This window comes from Polypterus senegalus, chromosome 1 (assembly GCF_016835505.1).
Source record: "Polypterus senegalus isolate Bchr_013 chromosome 1, ASM1683550v1, whole genome shotgun sequence".
NCBI classification, from domain to species: Eukaryota; Metazoa; Chordata; class Cladistia; order Polypteriformes; family Polypteridae; genus Polypterus; species Polypterus senegalus.
Window position 1 is genome coordinate 4,137,792 of NC_053154.1, and position 24,213 is coordinate 4,162,004.

At 38.9% G+C, this 24,213-nt stretch overlaps 1 protein-coding gene across 3 annotated transcripts in view; it reads right to left on the reverse strand.

The window, feature by feature from the left end:
- Window positions 1-22,567, reverse strand: part of LOC120522988 (butyrophilin subfamily 1 member A1-like) — a 44,005-nt gene extending 21,438 nt beyond the window's left edge. The window contains exons 1-3 of one of the 3 annotated variants that reach the window (XM_039743886.1): window positions 22,387-22,488; window positions 12,530-12,575; window positions 1,186-1,467 (exon numbers count right to left, since the gene is read on the reverse strand). In XM_039743886.1, coding sequence (XP_039599820.1) covers window positions 1,186-1,467; window positions 12,530-12,545 — 298 coding nt within the window. In that variant the 5' untranslated portion in view covers window positions 12,546-12,575; window positions 22,387-22,488. Of the gene's footprint in view, window positions 1-1,185; window positions 1,468-12,529; window positions 12,576-12,938; window positions 13,233-22,386 lie in introns of those variants that run through there. The other 2 variants (XM_039743879.1, XM_039743871.1) reach the window with 2 other exon arrangements.
- Between the last annotated feature and the right edge of the window lie 1,646 nt (window positions 22,568-24,213).

Consider the following 24,213-nt stretch of genomic DNA (forward strand, 5'->3'; position numbering starts at 1 on the left):
TGCAGCTACTGCAGAAACCCTCTGACGCTGAACAAGCCTTTGTACACATATCAATAAGAAAGTAAGGTGTAAAGCTTAAGTTTAAATTACATTCATAGACACGCTGCCGCTAAATATTCGCAGGCAAATCCACAACTTAATACCGGGAATGCCTGTGAAACATCTTAAGATTCACAAGTACCGATTTGGGAAATGATCACTTCGATGAATGAAACCTGTTCAAAAAATGCATTACACAATTGAGAAGGCAGCAAAAGAATATGAAGCAAGTGATTCATACAAGCATATTCATAAGTGCAGCTACTGCGGGAACAAAGCACGGTGTAAACCTCAAGTTTAAAGTAAGTTCATAGACAGGCTGCCGCTGGGGTTTGGCATGCCTACGACGAATACGATATTTGCGAGATACAAGTTTAATGAGAAGACGCAGGGTATAAACGTGATTTTTCATCACTTTGTAGCTGAATTAAAATTGCTGGTGAAAGACTGTGCTTATGCAAACGAAGATGAGATGGTCAGGGATAGAATAGTGTTTGGCACAAACTCAGCAAAAGTGCGTCAGAAACTTTTACGTGCCGGGTCTGAGCTAACATTAAATAAAGCCGTGGACATCGCAAGATCGCACGAGATAGCACAAGCACAGCTGAGAAGGTTCGATGCATGTACTCCGAGCGACTCACGTGAACTGACTTTGCAGGACCTGGAAAGTTATCTTTACAACGGTTGACAAACATGGAATATAACTTGAACACAACACATCCTCCAAATACGAACCTGATTGAAAGAAATAATGATAATCAAATCCTTGATGACCGCAACACTCATAACAGTCACAAAACATATACATTGACAATCATGTTACGTTATTATTAAAATGTTTCCTTTTCTTTTTCATAACTTCTTTAACACACTACTTCTCCGCTGCAAAGCGCGGGCATTTTGCTAGTTTAAAATAAAACCTTTGTTTATGTTGATAAAGGACTGTGTTTCTGTAATCATGTCAGGGTTTGGGCATGCTGATGCCCGAGTGTCCGTCACAATTTTTAAACAGAAAACAAAAGTTAGATTTAAAATCTGAGTATCTCAAAACAAATAATGATAATGGGAAAAAAAACACATAAAACAAATCTTATGAAAAAAATTAAACCAAACCAAATTAAAAAACAGCCTCTGAGAGCTACTCACTGAGCAAATAAAGATAGGACTTCACATCCTGAAGCGATGACATATCAGGTCTAACCAAACAAGAGTAAATGCTGGAATCCGGCTTTGGACTGAGATAACTTTTGACAGAAAATCCTCCACTGTCGTCTTTGTAAAATATGTTAAACAAGGGGGGTAAAGAATATCCATCTTGATTGCTCCAAGTGACATTGGGCTCATTGTGCCAACCTCCTGAATGGCACTCAAATGTGTTAGGTTTCTCATTGCTGTAGTTCAGAAAGATTGAAGGCTGTTCTCCCAAAACTGTGTGAGCAAACAAAAACAAATAAATACATTATGAGGTTGATACCTTTACTAACATGGTCAGGCTACATTACACTTTTCGTTACTTCTAGTCATGGGGTATGTTGGATTTGCCAACTACAGTTGCCGAGCTTGTTGCTGAACCATTTCAATTTAAAATAACTGAAAATCACTGCCATGTCATATTTACCAACTAAGTGCCAACGTGCTAGCACCGTTGTGCTTGTTCCTTTTTCTGATAGCCAATAGCGTGCTCCCTGAAGAACCCAGCACTGTCCAAGCGTTAATAGTTACAGTGAGTTTAGCCACAATATCTGACCTTTTCTTTCCTATTTTTCTAAACATAAGGCATAAGACGGACAAGCTTCTCTTCTGTTTAGTAGGACCTAGACACCCATGTTCCTTATTCCTTATCACTGCATTTTTGATATTGATATTTCTTTCTGCAGCTGTAATCAAACTGATTCTGATCAGACGCCCAGTGAAGTCCACGTGTATAGTCGTCGTTTATGTTGTTTGAAATTAATAAGTTGTTTGTTCTGTAAAATTCTATCATGCCATTTCCTGCGTCATTTGTGTCTCCCAGGCCATACTTTCTAGCAACTGATTCTTCGATGGAGAACCTCAATATTAAAAGTCAGTACAAGGCCAGGTGCCGATTGTGGAACAGACCTTCAACTGCTTATATGCAAGTTCAAGTTAAAGTTGAAGAAAATTAAAACAAATCCATACAAAGTATGACCTAGAACATAGACCACCTGAATTCAGAGATCACCTTAGGAATAGATTTGATGCATTGTGCACAAAACGATCGAAAACCAGACAAGTTATGGGAGGACATCATTGACACCAACATGAAGAAAGCAACAAGTCACTAAAAAGAAAGGGGAAAAGGAAATTAACTAAGTGGATGTCAGAAAAGACCTTGAAAATTGTTCTTGAACACAGAAAGGCTAGAGAAGAAGGAAGAAAGGAGAAAGTTAAAGACCTGAACAGAATATATGAAAAGCATAGAGAGAAGATAAAGTAAGGTATTACAACAAAATGTGCAAAGAATTGGAGTTGGAAAACCATAAAGGAAGAACACACTCATAATTTCTCAAGCTGAAAAGAACTGAAGAAGAAATTCAAGCCTTGAGCTGCAATAGTGAAGGATACCATGGATGAAATAATACAGTCAATGACACAGCAGGCATCAAAAGAAAATGGAATGAATATACAGAATCACTATGCCAAAAGGAATTGGCTGCTGTTCAACCATTTTAGGAAGGAGAATACAATCAGGAGCCCATGGTACTGACGGAAGTTCAAGCTGCACTGAAGACATTGACAAAAACAAGGCTCCAGGAATATCAACTAAAATGTTCCAACAAATAGATGCAGCTCTACAAGAGCTTACTTCTATGCCAAGAAATTTGGAATACAACTACCTGGCCAACCGACTGGAAGAGATCCATATTTGTGCCCATGCTAAAGAAGGTGATTCAACAGAATGTGAGAATTATCGAACAATATCACCAATATCAAATGCAAGTAAAATCTTGAAGATAATTCAGAAATTGTTGCAACAGTACATTGACAAGACAGCTGCCAGAGGTCTAGGCCCGATTCAGAAGAGAACATGGAACGAGGGATATCTTCGGTGATGTCAGATAGGTCTTGTCAGATAGCAGAGAATACAGGAAAGACGTTTAACTTGGTTTTATTGACTATGCAAAACACATTTGACTGTTTAGGTCATAACAAATTATGGGCAAAATTGAAAATAAAGGGAATTCCAGAACAGTTAATTACGCTCATGCACAACATGTATATAGAGCAAGTGGCAGTTGTCTAAACAGAACAAGGAAATACAGAGTGATTTAAAATCAGAAAAGGCGTGTGTCAAGGCTGTATCCTTTTGCCATACTTGTTCAATCTATATACTGAGCAAATAATCCAAGAAGCCGGACTATATGAAGAAGAATGTGACATCAAGATTGATGTAAGACTGATTAACAACTGTTGATATGTAGATGATACAACCCTGCTTGCTGCAAGTGAAGAGGACTTGAAGCACTGGTTATTGAAAATCAAAGACTACAGCCTTCTGTATGGACTATGTCTTAACAAAGACAAAAATCTTCACAACTAAACCAGAATGTAACATCATGGCGGACAGAGAGAAGACTGAGGTTGTCAAGGACTTCATCTTACTCAGATTGACAGTTAGTGCCCATGGAAGCAGCAGTCAAAAAACCAGAGGACACAATGCATTGAGAAAATCTGCAGTAAAAGATCTCAGCAAAGGGTTTAAAATGAAAGATGGCCCAATGAGGATTAAGGTGCATCTGATCCAAGTCATCATGTTTTCAATCACTTCCTATGGTTGTGAAAGCTGGACAATGAATAACAGACGGTTGAAGAATTGACACCTTGGAGTGGTGGGGCTAGAGAAGAACACACCATGAGATCAAACAGGTCTGTCTTGGAGGAAGTACAACCGGAATGCTCCTTAGTGGCGAAGATGGCAAAACTCTGTCTCATGTACTTTGGACATGTGTCAGAAGGGATCACTCCCAGGAAAGGACAACATGCCTGGTTAAAGTGGAAGGACAACGAAAAAGACAAAAACAATGTGGTCAAATCTGTCAGAAATTGTGAGGTTGGGGTAGGATTGGGCAGTTTTTCCAATCTGTTGTACATAGGGTTGCTATGAGTCGGAATCGACCCGATGGCACCTAACAACAACACTGCATTCTCTGCATTATACTTCTGGATGAGCATTCATTGGTCGTTAGCTCTCATGCACACAGAGCCTGCCACAGTGACTAAAGACAAAATAAAAGCTGTTTAATTTAGAGTGTGAAAACTAGTTTGAGCGAGTGTAATCAAAGTACAGTGGAACCTCGGTTCACGACCATAATGCATTCCAAAACTCTGGTCATAAACCGATTTGGTCGTGAACCAAAGCAATTTCCCTCATAGGGTTGTATGTAAATACAATTAATCCGTTCTAAACCATACGAATTGTATGTAAATATATATATTTTAAGTTTTTTATTTTTATTTTCAGCACAAATATAGTTAAGTAAACCATAGAATGCACAGCATAATAGTAAAATAAATGTAAAAACATTGAATAACACTGAGAAAACCTTGAACAACAGAGAAAACTAACACTGCAATAGTTCGCGCTATAGCGCTACCAACCGTTGGCTAAAAACACTTTATTATTTTTTTTTTTTAATGAGTTTTAAGCACAGAGAAAAAAATTAACATTTGAAAAAATCCATAATTTAATAAACCACCAATAAAAGTAACATTGCAACAATGCACGTTATGAACCGATCGCTGTAAACAGAAGTGAAAACAAAATCAAGCCCAGTGCATTCTTTAACTGCCTTTCTACCTTATGTGTCCAGCTGTCTCTCTCTCGTGCTGCCTGTGTGTGTGCATCTGTCTCTCTCGCGCTGCCTCTGTGTGTGTGGTGTATGTCGCGCTCTCTCCCTTTTGTTTGCTGAACAGGAAATGCACAGGGAGAGACTGAACATGTACAAACCAAATGGGAAACTGGCTTGTATATACCGAGTGTGTGGTCGTGAACCGAGGCAAAAGTTTGGCAAACTTTTTGGTCATAAACCAATTTGTACGTGTACCGAGACGTTCGTGAACCGAGGTTCCACTGTATAAGTTTAATGTCACTGTGCTCTGTACAAATATTTTAAATCTGCTTTTTTCTTTCTACATGCACAGCTAAGCCAGATTTAATATAAAGGGGCTCAGCATTTAGAACTGCTAGGCCAAGCATAAGACAAGATAGACAAAGAGAAATGGGCAACGTGCACTATTTCTGTGTGTTAGAGTCAGCATGCCTCTCTTTGTCTTGTTTGGAATGGCATGATTTACCTAAGTAAGGGCCTGCACGTGGAGAAGAGTATAAAGCCTGGCACACCTTTGAAGCCAATGGATGGATGGGAGATTACATCATCCGATCCTGAAAATCCTTCCAGCGCAACGATGAAAATGGCAAACTCTACACAAAGGTCTTGTCATGGCTTCCCGTCTGTTATGTCGTGTAAATCGTCATTAAAGAAAATGAAGTTATTTTCTCTTATGTGATTTCTTACCGCCGTATCACTAAGGGAGGGGTATCGCCTTTTAATATTATATCTATAAAGCTTCAGGTTACTTAAGACTCCGCAATTACAAAAGAACTTATTCCAACCAGGGAGCTAGTGCCCTCTGCTGGATAGAGAGAGGCACTGGGCTTGTCACACTGGCTGAACAGCTTCACCAATGCACTCCATCGACTGCTATAACTTTATTAAGATTATGTACATGAAGGCTGAAAATCGCTGGAAAAGTCACATAAAGTGGCATAGCCCTTACACAACAGGCACTGGCCAGACAACCTTGTGGCTCAAAGTCACCAACATTTGGGACTCTAGACCACCCTACCAGTCAAAATTGTGCAGTGGGAAGATAAAAGAAAATTTAAATTTACAGGTAATGCTGGTTATAGGGAGTGACTAATTTTATGGACGAAGATCAAAGGCTAAGAAATAAGAGATGAAAATCAAGAGCTGTGAAATAGACGCAGTCAATCAAAATGACAAAGAACATAACGGCAAAGCCAAATGTGCCCCAAAAACTAAAGCTAAAAACACAAAAGCTAGAGATATCAAAAATCAACAACTTAGAAAATGTCTATATGGCATAACATTCAACGGCATTCGGGGTCAACCAATGTTGGTTTTTTGGTTCATTTATCTAAGCATCAGTTTTTACATTTTTGTTTATTAAATATTTTTGTTTCAATGTACCATATTTAAAAATGTGATAATGGAAAGTAATCACAATAAACCTACTCTTTTTGGGGTGGCGAGGAAACACAGTGGTAGTGCTGTACCCTTGCAGTAAGGACACCCGTCTTCCCCCTTGCGTGTGTGGAGTTTGAATGTTCTCCCAGTGTCTGCGTGGGCGTGCCAGTTTCCTCCCGCTGTCCATTAGCATTGGTAATGCTAAAATGGCCTGTGTGTTTGTGTTCACGCTGCGATGAACTAGTTGGGATAGATTCCTGCACCACATCAAAATGCTGCCCCTGGTCTGGATTAAATGGGCTGGAAAATGGCATGAAGCTCTTTTTAACAGAGTTAAAAATGAAACCCAAATAAGGCTGAGGTGGCTCAATAAGCTTTCATAGTCAGCAGAGTCCAATTCAAGTAAAAGCTATTGAGGCACCTCAAGCTTTTTGGTTTAAAGCACTGGCTTTTTGTTTTAAATTCGCTGCCACTATACAATGACACGCAACAAAGAGAAACATAGATGCATAAGCTACCAAGTAGTGGGGTAGACACTAGGACCTCAGGGACTTTCAAAACTTATTTAAAAAATTATAATAAGTGAATAGAACTGGCAAAATTTGTTGGGCTGAATGGCCTGTTATCATATAGATTGTTTTAATGTTCCAACAGATACACGGGAAGAACTTCTGCATATTGGGCACACGATGCCACCGGATATGCCTCCAGATATTACAACTGCATCTGTCAAACGTATAACTTTGTTGTAAATCACAGGCGCTCATGTGGCTAAACAGATACCATGATAGGAAAGGAGCAGAGAGAAATGAAATGGCATCCAGGTGTGCCACAGGAATTGAGGATAATGACAACCACTGCCGGGAACTGATCAGTCTAATGTGTGTTCGCTGGAAAACAAATTTTACAAACTGTACCCATTAATACACATCAAAATGGCAGGCATTAATTAAATGGACTTTACTTTATTACCTGCGCTTTGCTTCACTGAAACAAGGCTGAATGACTCTCCTCCTTTACCTAGCTTCAAGCTGTACCGAGCAGACCACATTATCACACTCATTAATCAAGGCTGGTGCTTTGATGCATCAGTCCTAGGTTGGAATGAGCAAGATGTTTTAAAAAATTGCTTGTTATTAACCATAGACCATTTTATTTACCATGCAGGACCTCTATTTGGTTCACTCTCTATGCTTACATAATTCCTTTCCTCTTACATTCATTTCTAGACCTTTGCTGTACAAAATCTACAAGTTGAAGTGGCCTCTCTCAAAGTAACTTGAAACAATAAACTAATTCTTGATGGAAGTCAAACTAATTGCTTTTCAGTTTTACAATAGTTTGAAAATTCACCAAATGCTTTTTAATGGAACATTTTGAAATGTGAAAAACAAACATTGTATAGCATACTTTGATATATCTCAGGGAAATTGAACTTTCCAAGCCAACTTCCTTGAAGAATAAGTGTGCTAAATTTCAGCAAAATTGGTCCACTGGGAAGCGGAGCGGCTTCAGACAGACAGACAGTCTAGAAGGATGATGTCAGTGGGTACTATAAACATCACATGCAAATTGACCTAAAAAGCAAAATGGAGTACAAGACATTAAATCTTTGTGAATATCCCAATACTGGGATCCTATCACCTATCCCAACCTAGATGTTGCTTTGGAGAAATTACATGCCTTGGATTGGCAAGCTTTGTAGGGCTGAATGACTTGCTCTCGTCAAACTTTTTCTAATGTATGCTATGCTGACATCATTTATAGTCTGGGAATGATGATTCAGAAAATTAGGTCAATGGTAAGGGGCATAGCGACTGTAAACGCAAGAATACAAAAGGAGCAAACAAAACAAAAAGGCGTTGTGATGCCAACAGTAATTCAAAATAATATCACACATTAAAAAAAAATAATAATAAAAACTGAATAATTAGAGGATAATGACAGATCTTTCCTATTAAGTGATATTCTTTGATATAACACTAATACGTTACACTGTCAGTGAACTCAAGAGTACCCGTCACCAGTGAGAAATCGCTATTGTCCATCTCATTTGACTGACATCTTTAAGCAACTGTACAGCTGGCACAGGGTGACAGCCATTTTGAGAGAGAGAATAGAAATGGGCAATTATTAGTTTAGTTTATTTATAAATCACATTTAAAACAACCAACACTGACCACAATACTGCACATTAAAATAAATAAGGTTAGAAAGAACTAACATTTTAAGTAGAGATAAACAAAACACATAACACACAAAAATATTAAAGGAACCAATTCCAATTAAAAGCCAAAGAGAAAAGATCCATTTTCATCCTGGATTTAAAAATGGCCATGGTTGTAGCAGAACTGACATTAGAACAATCTCGATGAGAACAGGCCATTGAGTCCAACAAAACTCGCCAGTCCGAACCACCAACCTGAAGTTGAGTTTTGAAAGTTCTACTGTCTATCACACTATTTGGTAGCTTATTCCATGTGTATGTGTTTCTCCGTGTGAAGAAAAACTCGGTAATGTGTAACAAGTTTCTAACTATGCCCCCGTGTTCTTGTTGAACTCCTTTTAAAGTCACAGTCACGACCCACTGGACTAATTTCCTATGTAATTTTGAATACTTCCATCGTCGTTTTCCTTAAACTGAAAAAGCCCATACATAAGCAGAAAGATCGTTTGAAAGCCTAGGAGATGCTATTGCAAAAGCTCGCAGTTTAAGTTATGCCTTTGCCACTACTAAGAACATATGATCCGACGACCCAAGTTGGCAAGATGGAATGTAAAGGTGTAAAAGTTCAGAGAGACAGAAGAGTGCTAACCCATTTAGGCACTAAAAAAAAATGTTCCCAAAAAAATTAATCTCAATCCTAGAACAAACCGGAAGCCAATTAGAACAGGAGAAATATGGTCACAGTTATTTATATGTGCCTGTCAAAAGTCTAGCTGCAGATGTTAGGACAAGTTGTAGCTGAGAAAGGGACTGCTGGGCATTTCAAAAGTACAAAGAGTTACTGTAGTCCAATCGTGAAAAAATAAAGTCACGAGTCACTTTTTCAAGATCAACAACAGACAAAAAGGCTCAGGTTTAGCTAACACTTATAGTTGGGTGAAATAAAAAAAAAAGCTTTAATAAAAGAATTTTAATGTCTATCCAACTTGGTTACACTATCATACCCTTTCCCTTCAAATCGTTTTACTTTTTATCCATCCACCTCTATTTTGGCCTCCCTCACTTTCTTTTCCCATGAACTTCTACCATTCTTTTGCCCACATAGTCCTTGTCCCTCCTCAACACGTCAATAGCACTTCAGCCTTCCTTCCTGTACTTTTAGATATTCTTGTCCACTTTTGTTGTACCTCCGATTGTCTCATTTCTTATTTTGTCCTTTTATTCTAACTCCATATATCCATCTCAACATTCTCATTTCTGCCACATCTAACTTCTCCTGCACTCCCTTTGCACAATAACAATCTGTTTTATTTACATTAATTCAAGAAAATGTGACAACATCCAAAACTTAACATCTACCACACAATGCAATAATGACTTTAGAGAGTTCCCCAACCTTTTCTTCAAGATAGACCCTTCAGGAAGCGGGTACAATTAAAATAACATGAACCCCAGAATGGACCCTTGAGAAGAGATGAAGAAGGAGAGTAGTCATCAAGGCATACAGAAAATTGTCCGCCTGTCAGATATGACCTGAACCAAGCACAACACCATTAATGAAAATCCCATGGTCAAGATGAGTATTAAAGATGTTGTGCTCAACTATGTAAAAAGCTGCATTGAGGTCTAAGAGCATGAGGAGTGCAGAATTAATAAGAGAGGAGATTCAGTGTTATGGTGAGCTTTAAAACCAGACAGGAATATTTCACCATTGACATTTCTTTCCAAAAAGGTCTGCTTGAAGAAGCCAAAAGGGGACAATAACAGAAGGACAATTTGTACCATAGGTTTCAATTGACCAACTATTTCTGCCAGGGTGGAGAGAGACAGCAGCTCAGATGGAGTCAGGAGGGCAGGGCAAACCAAAGGGACAGAAGGGTCAATTAATATTATTGCTACTTATTATTTGGCTGATGCCTTTCTCCAAGGCGGCATACAACAGCTTTATCTCAAATGTTATTTTTCTTTTCTGTTTTTGTCACATTTGGAGCACAGGCAGCTGAAGTGACATGCTCAGGATCAAGCAGTTTCAGTAGCAGGATTTGAATCCACAACCTTAGATTTTGAAGTTCAAAGCTTTAATCACACTGCCTGCCACAGGAAATAACACAAAAATAATTGAATACCACAAAGACTAAATATTAAATAAACAAGGATTGGGACTTGCAGCCAGAGTCATGGTCAAAGAACAGAGTGATAAATCATAAGCCAAAAAAGTAGGAAACTAAATATATTTTGTTAATGAATCCAAATTTTGAATGACCAAGAAGTGCAAGACACTTACCTTTATTATGTTGTTGTGGTAGTGACATCATGCGCCCAGTGGTAAAGCTTAGCAATAGCATTAACAAAACTACCTCAGAATGGAAGCAACCATAAGACAGAAAAACAGCACCATGGAAAAACGAGAATTATATTTTTACATTGGTGAGAACAACCAATATTACCAATAAATTCATTGACCTACGCCAGGATCTTCAGTGTTCTCCATAAATGTCTTGGATAAAGACCTATTTTTCTTTGATTTGTCCCTCTGTTCCACAGTTTAAAATTACAAATCAGACAATTCAGATGAGATTAAAGTCCACACTGCAGACTTTAAGGGTATTTGCACACATTTCAGTCACCCCGCGTAAAAATTACAAAGTTTTCCTACACACCACCCTCCATCTCTTTTCAGGGCACCATAATGTTTTGGACAATTGTCATCACAGTTATTTGCGATTCCTCAGGTGTGTTTCAAGGCTTCATAAGATACCTCGGCTTGCTTCTACCCTTTGGAGTCTGTAGTTGCCATTGTTCAACATGAAGACAAAAGCTGTGCCAATGAAAGTCAAACAATGAGGCTGAAAAAGAAGAATCAAACCATTGAAGACATCACTAAAACCGTAGGATGACTGAAATCAACTGTCTGGAATGTTATGAAGATGAAAGAACACAGTAGTGGGCTCAGGAATCACAAAGGGGACTGGTAAGCCAAGGAAGACCTCCACTGCTGATGACAGAAGAAATCTCACTATGGTAAAGAAAGAAAGCTCAAACGCCTATCTGAAAGATCAGACACAGCATTCAAGAGGTAGATATGGATGTGTCAGAGACGACAATCAGCAGAAGACTTCATTAACTGAAACACAGAAGCCACACTGCATGATGCAAACCACCAGTTAGCCACCAAAACAGGATGGCCAGATTATAGTTAGTGAAAAAAGATTTAAAAGAGCCTGCGGAATTCTGGAAAAAAGTCTTGCCAGTTACTCAACTTTGGCCCAACTGAGCAGACCTTCCATATGAAGAGAGAAAACTTAAGGGGAGAGGCCCCCAAAACAAACAGGAGCTGAAGATGGAGGCCTTAGAGGCTTGGCAGAGCATCAGCAGAGTAGATCCATAGCACATGGTGATGTTTATGAATCACAGACTTCAAGCAGGCATTGCATGCAAGGGATATGTGAAGCAGTAGAGTGTTGTACTGTGTTAGCCATAGATTGATACAGGAGAAAGAAGGGTGTTTATTAATTTTGCTAACATTTGAACAAAAAGGGTGTTAAGATGAAAGAAAAAAATCACTCTGCTGTCCCAATATAAGCGAGAGTATTTTTCAGTTTCTTTGTTACACCTTGCCTATTTAGTTTAATAAAAGGTATCATGTCACCCTACTTTCTTCTGTAGGGATATGTGACTAAGTCTCAAATATAATGGCTTTAATAGACATGTCCCAAAATACTACACTGCCCAAGAATGGAGGGGGCTATGAAGAAAACCGTGTCGTGACCGAAATGTAAGCAAATCCCCTTCAGTGAAAGCCTGCATTGTGCACTTTAATCATCTGATTTGTTGATTTGTCATTTTACACTGTGGCACAGAGGGGGAAATTAAGGAATAATGTCTTTGCCCCTGACATTATGGAGGGTATTTGCACGAGTAAGAATGTCAAGTGATGCACTGGTCCCCCTGTCCAAAGCTGGTTCCCACCTTGAGCCTGCTAACACAACTCTGAACTGGATTTAATAGATTATGAAAACAGATGGAGTACATTTAACCCATTAGCATTTTAGTATTGTTCTTAATTAAGTGTTAATAAATGACATTGTCTTACCTTCTCTTAATTTCATCACTGAGTCTTAAATCCTATTCTTATTTTGCTACAAAAGGAACACAAAAATACATGTATACAGTATAAACATTCGCTGTATGAGCAAAGCAAAATAATTAGAAGCAGATGGGTTACAAAGTGACTTTTCCAGTTTGGGCACAACTACTGCAAACACTCCTTATATTTACAGTGTCACAGCACTTCATTATAATCAACAGTCAGAACAATAATGATTTTACTTTTCAAAATAATTATTGTACAAAGACACACTCCAGTGATTTCTACTGTAAGATATGGCAGTAATAAAAAAAATAAAAGAACGCCGTTGCACGTACAAGTTTGAATTATTGCTTAACGTTCAGACAGTCATATCTTCTTTATATTATGACACACTGCTTTGACACCAGCTTACCTTAACAGACAGATTCTCTTCACTTCTTAATTTATCAGCTTGAGGCTTTTTTACATTTACAGTCCACCTGGCTGTTAGGGGTCCTTCTCCAGCGGTAGTCTAAGTTTATATGATTACTTTAAGAAATGCTTCAGTAACATCATCTGTTTACCAGCCGTGACAACTTTTGCTATAATCCTGCTCCTATGTGAGCCAAAGGCAAGGGATAGGCGCCTAGACGGCAAATGTCATCTGGGATATGCCACATTTTAAAAAGGGTTGTACATGCAAGAGTCACTGCCTCTTTTAACCTTGCAGGTAAATTAGAGAGAAAGAGAAAGAGAAAGAGAGAGAGAGAGAGAGAGGCACACACACACACACACATGGTAAAACCAGTTTGGCAGGAAATGGCAAGTGGAGAATTCAAAATGAGAGCAAAATTAAAAACAAACATATTCTGTTCATTTACAGATACAAAAATAAGAACAAATTAATTATTGCCGATCACAGGATTTAAGCAGAACCACGAACACGGCTTCCATCAGCTTAAAAAAAGGGCACTTCCGGGTAGAAAGACATCAACCTAACATGACGTCATTTGAATCAAAGAAGGAGGACTGAAACCGAGCTTGGAGAGTTCAGACAAATCCTATCAATTACAGAATCAGACTGTAACACAGATGTATGTGGGAGGCAGCTTAAGGGCTTTGGTGATGGTAATTACCCACCAAACCAGGGGCTGGCACTGTGTTCTAATGCCTTCTTCTTCACCTCCCTCTGCATAATGGATGATTGACAGCCACTCCACTGCTAACATCACTTTCGTTGTCTGGCTGCCTGCACCCACCCTTCCAGCCGCACGATCACATAACTCAGAAGCCAGTCATCTTTGTTTCCAGTTCTGTTCTGTCCTGAACCTGCATCTGAGAGGACATCTCCACAGTCACTGCATGTTTCTGTTGTCTTTCATAAACCTTCAATGATATGGGGACATCAAGGTGGTGCCCCAACTCTTTCTTTGTCTCTTTCACAAGGTCCTTGTGGGTCGAAGATAAATAGAAAGACGACAAACTATATGAGGTTTAATGATGACCAGGATTCAGAGGTCAGCCTGCAGGGGGGGGCTCTTGAAATGAGTGGATACATTTAATATCTAGGATCAGTGTCAGCCACGATGGAGAATTACATACAGGAGATAACTCACAGAGTGCAATATGGATGGAACAATTGGAAGAAGGGATCAGGAGTATTGTGTGATAGAAGAATTAAGGAGAAGGTTAAAAGTCAGCTTTTTAAGACAGTCTTAAGACCAGCAATGATGTATAGAGTGGAGACATGGGCAGTAAAGGGAGTGCAGAAAAAGTATTGATGTGATAGAAATGAGAATGGATGAGATGGAAGTGTGGAGTTAGAAAATAAAAATAATATGAAATGAGATCAGAGGTACAACAAATGTGGTAGAGATACCAAGTCTTCATTGATCCATCCATCCTCTAAACCCATCTTATCCAGGGCAAAGGGTTGCTGGAGGAGGCTCTCTCAGCAAGTAACCGATATAGGCAGAAACAGTCCTTGGACAGAGTGCCAGCCTATCACAGGGTACACACACACACAAATCAGGAGATGATTTAGCATTGCCAATTCACAATTCCCAGATGACGTTGGACTTTGTGGGGGGAAAAAAACTGGAGCAAAACCACATTGACCAAAGCACCCACAATGCAACCCCCAGACTCTTTGTTACGAGATAACAATGCTACTGCTGCCTCACTGTGGACCTAATTAATTGATCATTAACATATTTACATTAACTATTGCCTTGGTTTCACCTCAGCCACTCTTAAAACTCTACCAAACGTCACTAATAGCTCAAGTTCATATTCACTGAAGTTTAATTCTCCGTGTTCTACCACGGTTTAAAAGTAAAGGGCTGCTGGGGGAGCCTCTCACAGCAAGCAACAGACACTCAAGAAAATGGCCAAATTTATATGGTGGATATTCAAAAAAGGCTGTTTTTTGAGCCATACATGGTTACTGATGGGGCTGACAGGGAGTGGCTAAAAGCACATGCAACTGTGCATAGTTTTAGGTTTTCATGAGATTTACAAAAGAACTTGTTGTGGGACCTGGTGTTCATAAGGTTTTATAAATCTGATTTGTTTATCTGTATGAAGTTTTTGCCTTTATACCACAAGAAAAATTTTAGTATGGAGTCTAAGCAAGGTCATGATGTTCCAGATAAAAGCAGCTGACTTATGGATGCCTACCAAAGAACTTTATCTCCTTCATCAAGGTAGAAGGGAAACCCCACACTCAGCAAAAATCTAGACCTGGTCTGCTTACTACAGCCTTTGACTGGCAGATCACAGAAGATTCAAGCAAGCTGTTAAGATTTCCAGATCACATAAACCACACTTCAGCTAGACATGATCATCATTTAAGAAGCCACCAAATTGTTGATCGTGTTCAAACTAGGTGTTCTAGGAAGAACACAAACAAGATGCAAGCAAAAGAAGAACAGCATGGATACAGAAGCTTGTAGAGAAGTCAGATTAGTGGTTGGCGGACTTTCTGTGAGCCAATGGCAGTAGGTTGTCAGGGCCTTGCAGGGTTGGCACTCTGCATAAGATAATAGGGTATGCTTAAAAAAAAAAAACCCAGGCATGAGAGTGTATGGCATTGAAAGACTCGAAACATGGGTGGACAACAGGAACATCACTGATGACACACATCAATGCATATATGATGGAAGGTCCATCTTTTAACAAACAAACACTAGTTTCTGAAATATTTTGTAGAACAAGTTGAAGTGTACCCCCTAATCCCCTAAAAGTGTCCTCCTTATTCTTCACAGAGCCCAGGTCTAAATCATACTGTGCATTCCTTCAAACTGTGAACACTTTACACAAACTAAAATGTTGCACTAGAGACATGCTTGCTATTGTCACATATGAAAGAATTACTGATTAGCGGCTAAAGACAAAACAAAAATCTGAAAAATTCTGCTGTCCTTAAAATGGCTCACAAGGGCAAATTCAGTGTTGTCTGTCCACTTTGCAAAAAAACTCTTAGAACTTAACCCAAAAAAAAAACATACATGTACTGCAGGCTGATATAAAGAATTATTAAAAAATAAGATCTTTTGCAAAATGTGGATTAAGTAATTATTTATTACAGACCATTATGAATTATGAAAGTAGATAAAACTATTTTATATTACTGTACATGAAAATACAAGGCAACAAATATCCAGAAATACACATCACTGCAGGTTTATCCTGTAGTTGCACATATGATGAGTTCTATGTGTTTCCTATTAAGCCATATTGTATTTCACAGTTTAGTTGAGGTTGTCCCTTTCATGCTTCGGGATTCAAAGGCCGATGATGATGACGATTTTCAGGAGGACGCAAATGCTGATCAGTAGGATCCTCGACATCTGCAATCTGTCCATCTCCATGCTGTCCGACATGATGACTTTCTTGTGGTTCTTCATCTTCTAGTCCCAAAATTGCATTCAGTATGGGCTCATCGCCATGTTGTAAGGGGTGATTATTTATCACTTCCTCTCCTGGATCTTCATCTGACATTCTTTGTTGATACGCCGTTAACAACATGGGATCTTTATTAATCACTCACTTTAAATACTACAAAGCTCACAACTCATTGGTGTCAATTTATTCTGCTGGAGACATCAGCAAGAAAAAAAAAAATTGAAAACTTTTTTTTTTTTAAATAAGATCAACAACTTTAAAAATCATTGTGAAAATAATTGTATTGGTCAAACTAAACTTAAAATATAAATAAACCAGTTAACTCGAACTCTGAATACCTGTTCAAATTTTTTTCAATAAAACTTAAATACGGTGTATATATAATACATCTACACCCATACATAGATAGACTCTAAAAAGTATTTACCCCCTCAGATTTCTTCAAGTTTTATTATTTAACACTTAATCATAGTAAATTTCATTTGCCTTTTTTGACACTAATGTAACAGAAAAAAACTCCTTTGCTACATTCATGTTTCACACCTCATTGCTCCCGAGTTCCGATTCATGGCATTTCACATTCAGAAGTACAAGTGCCCTGCATCTAACTGTAATGGGAGCACATCTGTCCTCCACATTGATGTTTATGCACGAGTCAATCTGCTTCACCAGCAACAAATAAAAGTCACATTTTTGATAATACTTGTGGTATTATGCTGCATTCCACGTGAAGGGAAAAGTCAGAATTTGAGTTCCTAGTCTGAATTTTCAACTGGAAAACCCCTTTAAGCTGATTTCCAACTCAGAAATTTGGGCAGGTCTGTGAAGACCCAAGATTGTTTGACTTCAGATCATGACATCAAAAAGGTGATTGTGAACTTTAGCGAAAGCTGTAGTATATTATACTGTTTATTACCACTTCTACTTATTTGTACGTCATCTTATCAGTCATTCACACAGTACTGTGCACATGTTGCTACAATGTTTGGATATGCAAAATAATGCATAATGTATTGTTATCAGCTGCCATTTATTCCAATAATTCAAGTACAACAAAGGTATTCCTGGACACATCCATATTGGTTATGCCAAATGTTTTACTGAAACACAGACAACTTGGGTGCGACGTCATTCCCAGCTCCAAAAACAAAGCTGGACGACTAATGTTGACCTCTTTCAGCAGCTACGGCTGGCACTGCTGCACCAAGAAATTTCTGGGTAATAAAAAGGAGCCAGCAACAGCTGTATCATGACTGTTATCACAGCTGTAGATCTCCTCCATTGTTGTTTTGCCACTGCTAGTGCTGACCTATGGCAACAGCACAAAAGGCCATGAGCACGGGCAAAAAAAAAAAAAAAAAAAACACACGATTTCCTATCTGAATGTTCTCATTAATGTTGCATGGCCACAGATCAGACATGTATCAGATCTAGAACCACATATAAAAGTGACTTGAATCTGATTTGAAAAAGAATGGATTTCTGCATCTGCACCGCACCCCCCGAAAAAAAGTCACATTATGGCAACAAATTGCTTTTGAGTCACTTCAGCCTAGTAATGTAAACATAGCCAATGTGAAGGTGATAATAGAACTCTGAAAATGGACTAAATTTGTTACAATTATAAGACTCAAAATGATCACAAATATTTACTTTAACATGACACACCTAAACCATCACCGGTGAAGCCAATTGGTTTCATAGGTCATAATTATGAGACACACTCTACACACTCTTGACCAATGGGAGGTAGTACGATAATTTATTTCTTGTATAGCTCAAAAATCACACAAGGAATCCCTAAATAGGCTTTAACAAGCCCTGTTTTTTGACAGCCCTCCAGCCTTGACTCCCTAAGAAGAGAAGTCCAAACCAAAAGAGAAAAGAGAAAAATGGAAGAAAGTTTGGGAAAGGAGATTCAGAGGGAGACCTGGTATGTTGGGTGTGCAATGGGTGTCAAAAATGGGGCAAATACGACACATAAAACAGAACACAAGTAATCCTCTTCACAGAGCTCGATGTCCATGCTATCATTCCCACCTCAGAAATGCAACTTCTTTGTTCTTGCACAGCGCTACTCACTACTGCGACAACTCTAAGGGCAAGACACAAGAAAAGATTATTCCACTCACAAAACAAATTATTTAGAAACTACTTATATAAAAGAAAAACAATAATATCAGTCCATTAGCTAATTGTAGGACAACGGCCTGACAAGCCAGACACAGTCAGAGTCCCAGAGGCCACAGCCAACAAGCCAATTCCCCCCATTGGCCATTCCATAGCTGCATCAGTGCTGGGTTGGCAAATCAAGGGGAAAGAGGACCCTTCTACCCGATGATTCCAGTCCTCCTAGAGGTGTAGGAGAGAAGCAAAACAAAACTGGTTGCCACCGCCTACAATGCTACACATCTCATCTCTGACAGACCAGCATGGAGAACTTCAGCAGAAGTGTATCAAGAAATGCTACTGTACTCATTCATGCCTAAAACAAAGTGCCTTTTTAATGGCTCACTGTTACTGCTCTTTTTTTATCTTTAGCAAGGTCAGAAGTTTTCTTTCCTCTTATTAATTTGGTGTTTATCTATTTAATCATTGTGCTTCAGTAAAAGAGATATTTTTTCCCACTTGAGACAAATAAAGTTCTGTCTACCTGTCTAGGATTTCCATTGATTGCATCTATAAGGTTAAAATTGCACTGAGCTAGTATGGTGGCGTGGCGTGGCGTGGCCTGGCCTAGAAAATAAAAACAAAAGAAAACACCAAGCAACACCTTGAAAAGTAAAAGTAAGGAAATTAAGACAAGAAGATTCAGTTAAATCAATTATGAAGAAATGGAAAGAGTATGGAAAAGATGGACATTTCCCGGAGCAGGCTTTCCACAAAAACTGAAGATGAGTGAGGGAGGCCACCAAGAGACCTTTGAGAACTACAGTGGCTCAAATTGGAGAAACTGTGCAGACATGGGCATGGGTGATTCACCAATCAAAGCTTTATAGGAAAGAGGCAAAGAGAAAAAACACACGGGACATCTCAGTCAAAAGGCACATGGGAGACCGTGATGTTCAGTGGAAGAAGGTTCTGTGGTCTAATGAGACCAAAATAGAGCTTTTTGACCATCAGACTAAACACCATGTTACACTGCAAACTATCGAAAACATATCATCCCCACCGAGAAGGATACTGGTGGCAGCAGCGGGATGTGGGGAGTCTTCTGAAGGCTTGAGGGGAAAACGAATACAGCAAAATATTGGCAAAAACAAATCTGCAAAAACCTTTGTGGCTGGACTTGGCAGAGGCGGTTCATTCAGATTTTCATGACACCTGACAGAACAAAGAAAAATGGCACAGCTGATAGGGAGACAGACCTGTGCAAACAGATTCAATGCTGTCATGGCTGCTATCTACTAAACATTAATTTGAAGCGACTGATTACTTATGTGATCAATTATTTTCTGTTTTTTTTTTTTTTTTTATTTAATTCATTTAGGCCATGTTGCAGAGATCTGTTTGCAATTAGGCATTAAAGAGTCTTTTCCTATTAATCAGTGTCAAAACAGGCAAATTAAATCCTTTGCAATCCAATATGGTGTAATTTCCAAGGGGGTGAAAACATTTTATAAGCACTGTAGATTGACAGATAAGCTATAATATAATAAAGTAAAAGAGATTTAAAATTTCCCCTTCAGTTTCTAAGATCTATTCCGGTAACATCAGGTGCAAAACAAGAATCAGCACTGCATAGCTCACACACAAGTCTGATTTGGACACACCAATTAACTTAACATGTCTGTCTTTGGGATGTCTGAAGAAGTAGCTGTATATATATATATATATATATAAGGTCCAGACATTAACTGGGCCAGTATTTAGACCCATTCTTCTGGAGCTGTAAGGCAGCATTACTAACATTACTCCACTGTGCTGTCCTAAATAAAATCTACAATAATATTGAGGAGACCTGAATGATTAGGATTATTATTGAACAGGTATTTAGAACTCAAATACTAAGAAACAACACTGGGCATACTGTACTTTATTAGAAAAAGTAGCATGTTCAAAAATCAATTATATTGACAGAAGGATATTTTCTTTCTTTGTAAACGTTCTTCCTTTTTTGTTATTCTGGTGTATGTGTGTCTATGTATTTATATAAAAAGCTTCTGTAAAAGCCATATTTCATCCTGGGGACCAATAATGTTTTAGCTATCTATCAAAATCAATTACATTGGCAGTAAAAATAAATAAATAAATACATTCATTAAATCCATCTCAGAAAACGTTGGGAGACTCTTCCTCTTTCATGCAGAATGCCACTGAATACTATCAAAAATTGCAGATATACTAACAAAAATATGAAAGACATTATGATGGCCCGATTTCAACATTTCAGAATTTAGCAGGGGTCCCCAACTCCGGTCCTGGAGGGCCTCAGTGGCTGCAGGTTTTCATTCTAACCCTTTTCTTAATTATTGACCTGCTTTGGCAGCTAATTGACTTTGAATTAATTTTAATTGATTTATTTTTTTAAGATTTGTTCCTCTGAATTTCATCATTTCTTTCCTTGAATGGCACACAAACAGAAATGAAATGTGAAGTGAGGGAGCCGACAGAAAACCAACTAAGTCAGGGCTTCAAACTCCAACTAATTTCACTCCAACTAGTTGCTTAATTAGGTGCTAACTCTTGTTGTTAATTAAACTCGTTCTTTAATTCCAAGGCTTGCTGCTGCTCTCATTGTGCAATAGCAGACATTTCCGAAATTGTGGATTTTCTCTAAGTGCTCTGTTAAAATGTTTTGGGGAGAGACCTTCACCTTTATTTATATTACATTTATATTGCATGAAGGACAGACACAGTTTGTGGTTCATGTTTTGATGCTTATTATTATTTAGCTGCTAATTAAGGAAAAAGAAACAATTCAGGGGTCAGAGTCTTCAAGAGCAAGTCAAATAAAATTAATTCAAAAAAAGTTAATTAGGAGCAAAAACAGGTCACTAATTTAAAAAAAAGGGCTAGAATGAAAACCTCCAGCCACTGGGGCACTCCAGTACCGGAGTTGGGGACCCCTGGTTTAGAGTAAAGAAGGGTATCCCATATAACACCACATTTCATCAGATACCATGGCTGATACATGTGAAGGTATATATGAATAACTGTGTAAACTCATGCTGTAAAATGCACAAGGCTCTAGAAGATATAAGGTAACTGAAAGGAACTACTCTGGGTGTCTCTCTCCTAGGGGGTTTCGGGCAAGAAAGACAGACAGACACTCTCTTCCATGAGTAGACATTTATATATAAAATAACTGTACAGTTAGTAATCCCCTGAACTGTTATCTTTGTGCGTTCATATAGATTGCGATTTATGTTCAAGAGTCCTGCCACAGGAATGTTAATATAATTGTGTGGCCCCCCAACTGGAATTTTTATTACAAGTTCTGAGGTAAAGAAGTTATACTGAACTGCTTTCAATTCTTTATGAAGGCCATCAACGTTGTCGTCAGAGTTTATATTTCTTAAGCTCTCTCTCTCTCGTTTAACATACAGACCAATAAAAATTATATATAAAACACACACAAACAAACGACGCAGGTAATGAACATTTGAACAGCGTTGTACAATATCCGCGTAATGGCTTTTGCAATTTTAAACATTCAAACAAATCAGTTCGTTCAGGGTACATTTCATACCAAGGACTATCTACAAAAGAAAATTACCAAACATTAAAAAGCCGTTTACAGATTTGTTCTGTTTACATGAGTATAAATTAAAAGAGCAAACTTAAGAGGCTGATATTGCTACGTCTGTTGATATTTTTACACGTCGCCTTCGGTGGAGGCGTCTTTTAAATAAAAACAAATCATCTAACCTCGTTAATGAAGTACTTGAAGAAAAAATCCACGCATTTCGCAAGTTTAAGAAAAATAAAAGCTCTAAGAAAGTGTAAAAAAAGTGCAGAAAAGGAAAAGATACCTGTTGCTCTTTCGGACATTATACGGTTAGACAAAACTCGCCGGGCTGACGGCTTCAGTACTTTAACGTTAGAATAACAAAGCCTGCCAGCACCCGCACACCCAGCACTCATCTGGCGCGTGGCACGCACCTCCCGCTCAGATATTGGCTCCTCCCCGACTGGCAACACAGTGTGACGTCACAACAGGAACGCGCACGCTCGCGGGAGTTGAGGAGCCCGACATTTCAGCAAGTAAGACGCCGTTCTTTGAACTTGTAAGTCTTTTTCTGTATAAATAGCAATTAATTATTATAAAGGTATCACTTTTCCAAGTAGTGACAATCAGGCCCGGTTCTAGTGGCGAAGCCGCCATCGTGCCATTTCATTTCAGACGCCCCCTCATCCTATAATACCTTCACTCGTTTAAACACAGAACACTACAAAAACTTTTGATTGATGTGCTGCGTACTTGAGCTGCCACAATTCATGTGTTGTGACTTGCCCGTTTTTCTTTGAAGCAAGTTACCGACATTCGACGGGAAAAGACGAGCCCCGCGCCGAGCCTGCGTTTTGTTCGCCGCCTTCGGGTATGCACGCTTTGCACGACTGGCAGAACCGGGCCTGGTGACAATGCATGTTATATGTAACCTCAAGAGATCGAGCGTTATCTTAGCGCCGCTATTCGGAAGAAAAATAAACGGAGTTAGCGTGAACTTTAATTTGTCCCCAGGGGTAATAGGGTGTTGTATTGTGTAAGCCAATATGGATGCATTGAGAAGTCAAGAAAAATGAGACCTTTTTCTTGGCTAACTGAATTGCAGCCTGCGATACACCCAACCGTCACGGAACACCCGCAGAATCGGACTGTAGTCCTCATCGAATCGCCCTTTTCGAGTACAGTCGTGGCCAAGAGTACTGAGAATGACCCAAGTGTTGGTTTTCACAAAGTCTGATGCTTCAGTGTTTTCAGATCTTATTGTTAGATGTCTCATAGCATTTCAAGATGCTGAAAAATGAGTTCATGCTTTTGTTTTCAGTGGGCTAGATTACTGTAACGCACTCCTCTCAGGACCACCTAAAAATCGATTGCAACGAGTGCAGAATGGAGCTGCCAGAATCTTAACTAGGAAAAGAAAATCCGAGCACATCACCCCAGTCTTAGTGTCACTACACTGGTTACTGGTGCCATTTAGAATTGACTTTAAAATACTGCTTATGGTTTACAAAGCCTTAAATAATCTGCTTCGTTTTATATTTCAGAATGTCTCTCACCTTACACTCCAAATCGTAACCTTAGATCTTCAAATGAGGGTCTGCTTAGACTTCAAAGAGCTAAACTTAAAAGAAGTGGTGAAGCAGGCGGCCTTCTGCTGTTATGCACCTCAAATCTGGAATAGCCTGCCAACAGGAATTCGCCAGACTGGTATAGTGGAGCACTATATAAAACTTATAAAAACATATTACTTTAACATGACTTTCTCATAGCATCAACTTAGTTTAATCCTGATGCTCTGTGTATTCAATTAATTATCATAATTATTCATGGTGGCTTCACAATCTGTACTAACCCCTACTCTCTCTTCTGTTCTTTTTCCGGTTTTATGTGGTGGTGATCTGCGCCCCCTCCACCTGATCAAAGCACTGTGATGTCCCTACATTAATTGATTAAAGGCCAGAAGTCCACATGACCATCATCATCAAATTCTTCCATGTGAACCCTGAATATCATGAGGACTGATTGAGGTCATTTATGTTAGGGGGGCTGGGTGGTCTCGTGGCCTCAGACTCCCTGCAGATTTTATTTTTTTTCTCCAGCCATCTGGAGTTTTGTTTTTTTTTCTGTCCTC